The 11,083-nt window shown below is 38.7% G+C and overlaps 1 protein-coding gene across 1 annotated transcript in view; it reads left to right on the top strand.

Moving 5' to 3' along the window:
- The window catches only part of CUNH11orf58 (chromosome unknown C11orf58 homolog), a 16,566-nt gene extending 7,401 nt beyond the window's left edge, over positions 1-9,165 (top strand). The window contains exons 3-5 of the mRNA XM_004711570.3: positions 4,256-4,316; positions 5,803-5,912; positions 6,630-9,165. Of these exons, the coding sequence (XP_004711627.1) occupies positions 4,256-4,316; positions 5,803-5,912; positions 6,630-6,854 (396 nt within the window). The 3' untranslated portion in view covers positions 6,855-9,165. The remainder of the gene's footprint in view (positions 1-4,255; positions 4,317-5,802; positions 5,913-6,629) is intronic.
- The last annotated feature ends 1,918 nt before the right edge of the window (positions 9,166-11,083 follow it).

Genomic DNA, 11,083 nt, shown 5'->3' with positions numbered 1-11,083 from the left:
GGGGGGGGTCAGTTCAGAAGGTGGTTGTGGTGACTGTCTTTGTAAATTACAAAGGGTTAATCTTAAGTGATCTTTTCAGAAGAGGCAGTAAACGATCACTGGGGGAAAGTCTTAAGAAAATTGAGAACTGAATGGTGGGGGGAAAAGGCCAGGAAAATTGTGCCAAGGAATTTTTTTCCTCACGACAATGTACCTTTTTGGTTTTTTTAAGGATAGTGGCGATTGTCCTCTGAGAATTTTCTCGGGAAACCTTACTCCATTAGCCTTACAATCCTGACTTGCCCCTTCAGATGTCCTTTTTGTACCCCAAACTCAAGGAACATTTCACAGGATCGCGATTTGAGTCCCTTGAAGATGCCAAGACGAGGACTCGCTTGGGTGTGGTATAAATGAAGGAGGGCAGAGTCCTTTGTAGAACACTGAGAGAAATGGAAACATCGTCACCTTCAGAAGTGTATAGAGCTCGATTTCAGATGCAAGGTGCTTCGTTTGCCTGCTTCTAGTCACATAGCCACCATGGCTTTCAAGCACCCCACAAAAACACCTGTAGGGCCAGAGGGCCCATTTGCCAGAAAAGAGTGATTGCAACCAGCCACAATGTAACATCCCTGGAGACAAAAGCTGCTGGCTTGATTAGAGGAGCAAAGGAGGGGAACCTCAAAGGGAGGGGACCAGTTAGGTGGCCTACCATAGTGTTCTTGAGAAACACTATGAGGAAAACTTGTGGCCAAAGATCTAAGACCTGGGATTGTTTCCAAATGAGACTACACAAGCACCTCATTGACTTGCACAGTCTTCTGAGATAGTTTAGCAGATCACATCCATCAGTATTGAACCTGGAGTAAAGGTTGAAGTCACCATTACAGATGCTTAAATCAATTTATTTTAATAAGTTGATTACTTACACCATCACCCCTCAGGTGGTAGCAGCAGATGCTCAGCACCTTAAAGCTGCCTGTACTAAGGAAATAAAACCCTTAAAATTTCTAACAATAAATAGATTATTTGTTGGTAATAATAAAGCTTATAGATCTAGGTGGAGGCTCTGTTGAGAAGCAGTGTCTTCGCATCTTGATATTTTTGTTTAATAAAAGTTTTGTGGTGTAATACTTTTTGACATTGTCTAATATTTCCACACAGTCACTCTGTAGGGACAGAGATCTCTGTCCAAAAGCAATTGATGGATCTGTTATGTTTTACAGCTCCCCATAGTCCCTGAACTAGTTGCTAAGGGAATATCCATTATTAAAAATATACCTATATTAAAATATAGCTAATATATTTTTAAAGGCCTCTCAGCTTGTTTGGTATGTTCATATAATAGGCATAAAATAATAGATATCAGGAAAACATTGCCCATTAAAAAATTCTTTTCTCCTAGCAGTTCATTTTTAAATGCACATATGATGGTATCTAAACATTTGTGATCTGATAAGCAAGTAAAGTATGTTTTCTAACATTGTTCCAACAGTGTTTCCTGTGAACCAAGTTTGGTTGAAATGGGAAGCTGTTTTAGATTTCTCGACTTACAACCTGAAATTTGTGATAGAAAGTCTTAATTTTCTCTTAATTCTATGCAGATAAAAATTTGCTAAAGATACAGAACATGAACAGTTGAGGAATATGTTCAACCACTAGGATAGCACTCTTCCAACAAAGCAGGGTGCTACCTAGGAGAGCGTCTAATTTAGAATGTAGGGCTTTGCTGACCAGTAAGGTGTTCATCAACTGTAAATGTGCTAGTGATGCTAGGGTTGTAGCTTGGATCCTTAGGTGAGACTGTTCGGGTTTGTGGCCAGAATATATGTAAGTATATTGACTACGCAAAGGCATTTATGTGGATCGTGGCAAACTATGGATAACATTGCAAAGAATGGGATATTCCAGAACAGTTCATTGTGCTTTGGAATCTGTAAACAAAGAAGTAGTTCAAACAGAACAAAAATTACTACCTGTTTTAAAATCACCATGCTTAGTCTGTATGCTGAGCAAGTAATCTTAGAAGCTGCACCGTATGAGTTCAGGATAGGAGGAAGGCTTATTAACCTTCGATCTGCAGATGACCCAACTTTGCTTGCTTAGAGCCAGGAAGACTTAAAAGTACTTGATGATGAAAATCAAAGACTGCAGCTTTCAGTATGGATTTCACCTCGAGGTAAAGAAAACAAAGCTCTTCTTAGCTGCACCAATACACAACATCAAGGTAAAGGAGAGACAAATTGAAGTTGTCAATGATTCGTTTTGCTTATATCCACAATCAACACTCATAAAAGTAGCCAGGAGATCAAAGCACAAGTTTTATTTGTCAGTTCTACTGCCCACGGCATCTTCATAAGGAGCAAGGGAAGCATTTAAAGGACTAAGAGGCCCTTGACCCACGCCAAGGTATTCAGTCGCCTAATATGTATGTGAGAGCCGGACAGTGAGTCAGGAAGACTGCAGAGAATCTATGCCTTTGAGTTGTGATTTTGACAAAGATTGTTTAGGTACCATGGGCTGCCAGTACAGCCAGAATGCTCCTTAAAACTAGGATGGTGAGACTTCATTTCACACACTTAGGACACGTTACAAAGAGGTAGCAGTGCCTGGAGAAGAACTTTGTGCTTTGTAGAGGGCCGGCAAGAAAGGAGGAGCCTCGGCAAGATGGACTGACAAAGTGGCTGCAACAGCTTGCTCAGATGTCACGATTTGAGGATGGTGCAGGACTGGACAGTGTTCGTTCTGTTGTACGAGGTGCTGTGTAGTTAGCAAATGAAAGCAGGATGTTGAATACGTTTTTCCTTCAGTCCTATACAACTATTTTTAGGTGGTCAAATTGACCTGATCTTGGAAGTTTTCTACTTTTAGATTTTTATTCCCCACCCCCCTGTTATAGTAACAATGTATTTTTTTTTAAGCATTTGATTTGTAAGTGTGTGTGTAATCAGTAAACAAAATATTTGTGTCTTCATCTTTCAGATAAAGAAAAAACCTTATTATATTTGATCTAGATTTTAGGTATAGGTAGATCTGAGTTTGAGGGACGTGAGTTAAACTTCCCTAATTTTTGTAGCTTCTGCAGTCATGACTAGTATTTTAGAATTCTGGTTAGCCAAGCTTTTATATTTGAAACCTTAAAATACAGATTTTATAATACCCGAGACCAAAGCAGAAGACTATAGCCCCACAAAATAACTGAAGTATGAGTGATAAGTATGGCTAGAGTTGCGCCGTATGTATATGCACACACATGGACTTACTGCATCTCGCATGCTGGCTTCCTTTCTCTTGAACACTCCCTGATAACTCAGGTGTGGGCATTGCCTCTCAAACGTTAGCGTGCATTAGACTTGTCTGGAGGGCTGTTAAAAGAGTGGGCTCCATCCCCAAGTTTCTTGGGGATTTAGTAGATGGGTAGGAGATGTTGGCCGTAGAGAAGTTGCATTATGAACATATTTCCAAGTGATTGATGGTAATGCTGGCTATGGGACTACACTTGAAAAACCATGCTTTCGAACAATGCTATTCCTGTGTCTGGAATGCCCTATTCTCTACTCAGTATGTGTATGACTAAGTCCTATGTCCTTAAACAGAGTCCAACCTGAAAAATAACCTATCCAGTCAAACCACGTAACACACAAAACCTAGAATAACAGTAGCATGTAGTGTTCAAATACACAGGTCAAGGCTGTGGATGCTTGGTGCTGAGTGTAGTTCCCGAGGCGGGAGGATGGCAATGCCAATCTGGCACTGCCTTTATCGTGGCTCACTGCAAAATACACACTGAATGCCAGTTTTCCTTGTCACCTTTTTTCATCAAAGGTGACAGCCCTTCAAATTTCTTTCAGCTGGAAACAAATGTAGGCCTTGTGTAAACGTGTGAAGTATGGTGTAACACAAACTTTCAAAAAGCAAGGGATACTTGGCGTATTTCTAGCACATCCTACCCTGCCTGCCCATCCCATTTAACATGCTGACTTGATCCCTAACCTGATTTATATTTTCTAATCCTCCCTTCCTGCTCTGTTTCTTTTTAAATGGCACCTAATACCTCATAACACACGGACACACTGTTAGTACACATGCTTGAGGGCCTTTATTGTGTTCCTTCCCAACCCTTCCTCTATAAAGACTGGGCGCTTCAATGTAGTCTTTGTCATTTCATCTTTTTCTTCACTTGTACCAAAGACCTGGAATAGTCAGGCTCTTAGTAGATATAGATACTCAATAACTATGTTAATGGTTTCAAACTAGCACACTTTCTACTTCATTACAGAAAGAACATACCGGTCGTCTTGTTATAGGAGATCACAAATCAACATCTCACTTCCGAACAGGTGAGGAACTAAAATATAATTAGAGTTGAGGTGCTAAATTGGAAATGAACTCTTCGTGCTTATCTTGAGATCGTCTCACTTCTGTAATTAATTGTGCTAATGATAAACATTAGAATTGGAAAGGTATATGTCATGTAAGCATGTTATATGTATCATGTTAAGACTAGTATTAAAAAGATTGGAAAATATCTATTAATATGATATTCCAACCAAGAAACTAAGCTCTTTTGGTCTGCATTTTTCTGACTCAGAACATGTACTTTAATTGTAATGTTTTGTGCCTCATCTTGCCAACTATGCCATGTGTAGCTTACGTTGCAAATTTTTTAAGTTACTTATATATTGTTGCTAAAATTGTTGTAGTTGGCATATTAGGACGGGATTTTAGTAATTCATTGTTCTGAAATTTTTGTGAAACATAAGGTTAGTTGTAGAATGTAAGAGGAATTTTTAAAATAAAAACAGTGAACTTGGGTATGAATTCAGTCTGCTGTAAAGTAAAATTTTCTCCAATTTAGAATTGACGGTAACTGTGGGCACTGTTAACAACAGGGTGTGGTGTAATGACCAAATGATAGTGAATAAAACTCTTATTTAAATATACTTTTAAAGTGTGAAATTCTAAGACATACGAGGGAACGTCCAAACGTTTGTGGTAAATTTTCATTATTTTTCAGTTCCATTTGTCTGTAAATTTTTAAAACCCTTTCATATTTACAAATTGTCTTACATAGGAAACTTCTATGGAACTGGTAATGTTCGAGTTCGTTTGTTCTTATGATTTGTGGGGATTTGGTTCGCATTCTAGCCTATAATTTACACCAGAATATACATAAAATTCAAAGCATAGCAATAATAAAAATTCTTAAGCAAATTTATATTGCTTTGATACACTGGTAAGCAAAGAACTGCTTAAAGGAGAGCTATTACACAGTCATTTTATTTAGCTTTTTCTGAACAGAAGTGGCTTCCATTGATTAATTTCTTTTCACACAAGTTTTTGTTTATTGGAGGGGTTTTAATTTTTTAGATTATCCAGGATAAAACATTCACACTTAGGAAATGAATCCTTTATTACACTATAAACAAGCTGAAATATATATTTAATAGCCCAAACTCTTAGTAATTAATGATTAATTACTTGGTTAAATTGTTATTTAATGTGAACTTCAGCAGCTCTTTCTGAGACTTGTATGTTTGGCTTAGCTTGTCAAAAAGAAAAATATAAGTTCATCTTATATAAACACATGGTTCAGAATGTTATTTACCAAAGAAGTATTCATCAATGCATGCTCCATTTATTTTATTGTCTAATTAGGTAACCACCTGGGATATAGAAACTTGTTCACAAAATTTATTGTACAATTAGTTGCAACTAGAAAAATCAACCCTGAATATAATAGTATCTGTATTATGGGTTTTTTTGTGTAATCAAATGTTTTTATTAATTTGACTAAAACATAACCAAAGTACACTGGACATGCAGGGGAAGAAGACAAGAAAATTAATGAAGAACTGGAGTCTCAATATCAGCAAAGTATGGACAGTAAATTATCAGGAAGATATCGACGGCATTGTGGACTTGGCTTCAGTGAGGTAGTAACTAACATATTAATTGATTGGTCAGATGATCAGTTTTTACAATTTGGTATCATTTAGTATCACTTGACTGTCAGTTTGCCCTAACAAGTGCGAATCCTATATAGAATACTTTCTTTCTTCAATTATTTAAAAATAATTGTATGTGTCCATTAGGTTCTCTGTAAATAATCTGAAGAGATATTTTTAGGGTTTTAGAAATAAATTTGGCATAGCTAATTATTAAGGCTCGTCCTTACTGTTGCCCCCAAGTTAGGTGCAAGAGTGTGTGGCAGTTTAAGACAGTGCTGTAGGAGACTTTCTTCCCATTTATTTCCTAAATGATGGCTCTTCATTTTATGAATTAATGTTTAACTACTGGTTAATTACTCCAAAGTAGTAACATCTGCAAAATAATGGAAACTTGCCTGATGTATTTTAAAATGATTGTTTCTTTCAGGAAGGTGTAAGACAGTTTCATACTAGGGGCGGGAGATTAGTGAATTGTCTTCAGAGGCTTTTCTTACATGAAATCCTGCCCAGAGTTCATTCTGTAAACAGTGGATGGATGTGCAGGTGTCTCCATCAACCTTCCTCTAATCAGATCTAGTTTTTAAACCACTGATTTAATTTTAAGTGGGTTGTTTTTACAACTTTGGCAAAAATTAGGGTCTTTTCCAAGTTTTGTACGAGGTGATTGTCGTAAGGAAGTGAAGAGCCTGTTGGTGTTTTTAGGTTGAAGATCATGATGGAGAAGGTGATGTGGCTGGAGAGGACGAGGACGACTCACCTGACCCTGAGAGCCCAGACGACTCCGAAAGTGACTCGGAGTCAGAGAAGGAGGAGTCTGCTGAAGAACTGCAAGCTGCCGAGCACCCCGATGAGGTGGAGGACCCCAAAACCAAAAAAGATGCAAAAAGCAATTACAAGATGATGTTTGTTAAATCCAGTGGTTCATAACTCCCAAACACTCAGTCTTTGTATTAAAAGTAAGCCTTATTGTTATAATGCACAGTGGAGGACTGCTTATAGAGCACAGACCTTTGTATTATAATTTTTAAAAAGGCCCTTTTAAATAATTACAAAGAGTGTTTGCTTTCAGATGCCATGGGTTACACTTTTATGGGCATGACTATAACCATTTTTGTAAAGAGTAAGAGTTGTATAAAATAAGAAATAAATACAGTACTCGGCTTCTTTTCCTGTTAGCATCATCAGCCCGCTAACTTTACCTTCTTACCCCTCTGATGCAGTGCTAAGGGAGATATTTCTGAAACAGGTAATGTTCTGTGGTTTTTTTTTTTTCTTTTTGGTGATAGCTGTTTTTAATCTTTTGTTGTTATTCCTTCGTCTTTTTCTCTTATAGAACATTTATTTGATACTGTGATGTTTCTGAAAGATATTCTTTGCTTATTATACTTTGTTCTACGTAGAGTTGTTCATCATAGATATTTCTCCTTCCAGTAACAATCTAAATTAATGTTGGCTAAAGATTAAATACTTAGTTGACTCTCATTGATTTGGCTGTACTCTCTTGGACCAAAGCAACATAAGAACAAGTGCTTTTATACTTGTGAGAATGGACTTCCAATTCTCATAAATTTGAAATTTATGACCATAAGCAGTCGTGCATACTACTGTGTTTTGTTTTACACATAAAATTTGGCCAATTTTTACAGAGGACTGCATTATTTTTGCGACCATTTGCTCCTGTCTACTTAGGATTACTTAAATTACTTACACACACACCCCACTACCCGCCTACCTGCTTTGTTGTTTTTTTTTTAAGATAACAAGTGCTCAGAGTTACTTTTTTCCCTAAGGCTTAATAAGGGAAAGCAGTTCCCTACACATCTGGTTGTGATACCTTTATCATCATTTATTATCTACAAGGGAAGAGTAGGTTTATTGAAGAAGAAATTCCTACCATTTTCTCCCAATGCTCCTATGTTGATAAGAACAGTAACATCTAATTAGAAAAACCATGTATTGCTTTCTGTTGGAGTCAGGTTGGAATGGGCTGGCTGCTGTTGGAGGGTTGAGTTCTGGAGCCGATTAACATAAATTGTGGGTTAGTAAGTGATCTTTGAACAGTTGGGTCTGAAATTATATTTCTGACATTAAAAGGCTTGAGTCAAACCTGTCTGTGAACCTAACTGCTAAATGTTTAGATATTTAGATGTAAATGTGCTGAATTTTCAATTATTCCTTTTATTATTATTATTATTATTATTTAGAATGTGTTAGGAAAGTAGCAGGTCGAACAGGTGAGATTTCTGGTCTATGGAGTCCATGTGAAGCAGTCTTCGTGTATTCCACCCTCAGAGGTTTTTGGGTTTCTTGGCCTATGGTTTCCCCTCCCACCCCCTCCATGTTGTTCAAATTGTTTTAAGGTTGATGCTACCCCTTACAGTAAGCTGTTGTCAGTGAATAGTAGACAATAACAGGGCATTTAACAAAAATGATTTGGTCAAGTTTGACTTCACTCAACAAAATCTATATTGGCAACTGATTTTTGAATATCTAGTCTGTGGAATTAACTAGTTTGAGAGAAAAGGACTGATTATGTTTAAAAATTGAAGAGGGAGAAAACAGTATTGTTTTAAAAAGTATTTTCATTTCATTGTTAAAATATGCTGGGTTATTAAGTTTTCGTTGCTGGTGTGTAAGAAGCGCCTTCTCAAATAAGAAGTAGCTGAGAGAGCTTTTTTCTTCCTGTCCAAATCGAGAAATTCATATTTCAGTTACTTTATGTGTTGGACATTAACGTAATTCAAGCAGGAGTAAATTTGGATCTGCTGGGCCATGCGGCCTGGATTCCCAGCACCACATTAAACTTGCTGGCTGTCTTTCAAGCACGAACAATGAGGCTTTGATTTTTTTTTTTTTTTCCCATACTAAATCAGAAAACAGTCACAGAAGATGGATGCTATACCATCTCTATATCCTGCTGAAAAGGGGCCTGGTGGAAAATGTTAAGTTCTTTTCATGCAGTGAAATAACACCGTTTGGTGAAAAAATTAAATTTAACGGCAACTTCTCTATATCAATCTCATAACTGAAATGTGCAGCTTCTGCACGTCTCCTGTTTGTGACATTCACCATCACAGGAGAAGTCCTGAGATGTATCATCTTTCAAACCTGGGAGAAGTGAAAGGCAGAGAGAAAAATCTCGAGTGATTGTACTTCTGATTAAGCCATAGGCTGAGAGCAGAAATATAGGTTATATGCTTTGAGTGAATTTTGGGGAAATAAAAGATTTCAACTCTGATTGGCTTCACTGACCATTTCTAATTTTTCTCCACCACAACCACATCAGTGTTCGGAAACGGGCTCACCTCAGACAGACGGTGCTCATTTTGAAATCCTGCCTCTGAGCATACGCCTCCTTTCCCTTTGCTCCTGCTACTGTGGATTGCACCGTCATAGTCCTGCCTCGGTTTTAATTGATGACCAGTCAGCGTCCCAAATAACTTTCCCAAATGTTAAAAAATCCCAACCCTATGTATGTGCAGTCCCCCACAAAGTATTCTGGAAGAAAGCTATTACTAAAAATGAATGTTAACCAAGCACAATGCTGCCTATGATTCTGTATTTCCTACCCTAGTTAACTTAGCCTCTTCTCTGGGACAAAAGTGCCTTAATTTTGTGGCCGCCCCCTCATCTTCGAGTAAGGTAACTCTGACTTGTTACCTTAATGTTGTAAGAGTACTTCAGACAGAAATTACTTGAAATTCCACCTACTAACCCAGGTGGGGAACCTTTTTTCTGCCCCAGGCCATTTGGATATAACAGCATTTGAGGGCCATACTCTCAAACGTTTGATTCACCCCTAAAGCAATGGATCGAACTGCTTCTCTGTTGGCGAAGCACGTGATGCTGCTATCAATTCCTCAGGCCTTAGCTGGCCCACGGGCCGCATGTTCCTCACCGTGTCCTGGATCTACGCTGTTCTCTGCTCCAGGCCCTGCAGCCCTGCAGAGCAGTGAACCGAGTGGCCCTGGGCATAACTTGAGCTCTGGCTTTCCTTTTATCTGTAAAATGAGAACAGTAGTGATCACCTCATGCTGCTTTTGAGAAATAAAACCAGAAAACTTGAGTGCCCAAACTGTAGCGACTCTTGAGTCCCTGTGCAGTGGTTACTTGTTGGGCTGCTATCTGTAGAGTCAGCAGTTCCAACCTACAGCCTCGGAAATTAACTGGCAGTTTTAACCTGTCCTACAGGCTTGCTGTGAGCTAGCATCAACTCACTGGGTAGCGAGTCTGTTTTGAATGCTTTGTATGTTGTGAAACTAGTGCTTTTGACTCTTGAATCTTCAACCTCTGACATCTATTGGCCCTTTTATGTTAGCATTTGTCTGAGTATTTTACATCTTTAAAAAAAGAATCGTTGCTAGATGCCATCTTTCCGATCCTGTCGCCATGCTTTCCAAGTCCAATTTTAATAACTCGTTTCTATTCCTGCCCACTTTGTTTTCATCCCCTCCTATCTCAGTTCATGGAGCCCTGGTGGTGCCGTGGGTTAAGTGTTAAGACTGCTAACCACAAGCTCCGGTTCAAACCCACCAGCTGCTCTGGGGAAGACAGATGAGGCTGTCTGCACCTGTAAAAACTGAGTTGGAAAATGGGGCAGTTCTATTCTACTCTGCCCTATAGGGTCGCTATGAGTTACAACCTAAGTGGATATAGGGCTTCTCCTTCCAGTGGCTTCTGTCTACCCTTGACAACTGCACAGAGCATAACTTTAATCAAACCAGTGGATGTTAGGTTGCCAAAACGTGCTTTTCAGTGCTTCCCATGCCTGGCTTGGTGGCGTTTACTTACCATTGTTAACCAGAAATCCTCAACTCAATTTACACAACTCTTGTGCAAAAGGGAGCTGGTGCCATAGTGGGTTCTACTCTGAGCTGCTAACCACAAGGTTAGTGATTTGAACCAACCAGCTACTTCCCAGGAGAAAGAAATTTACTCCAGTAAAGACAAATCTTGGGAACCACAAGAGGCAGTCAACTTGATGGCAGTGAGTTTGGTTTGGGGTTCTAGGAAGTGCATAAAGGGGAGCTGTAGGAAATCTGAGGTCTTGGCCACTCCTTGTACTTAGTACTAAAGCAATATTCACTGCAGCCGTTCCCCTATTGGAAAAAGGCAGTAACTTTTAAGCATTCGCAGGTATCACTGTGGTTAATTGT

The sequence above is a fragment of the Echinops telfairi genome, unplaced genomic scaffold (assembly GCF_000313985.2).
Source record: "Echinops telfairi isolate 266 unplaced genomic scaffold, ASM31398v2 ScPeMD7_60;HRSCAF=208, whole genome shotgun sequence".
Taxonomy (NCBI): Eukaryota; Metazoa; Chordata; class Mammalia; order Afrosoricida; family Tenrecidae; genus Echinops; species Echinops telfairi.
This window is presented reverse-complemented; position numbering and strand designations above follow the sequence as displayed.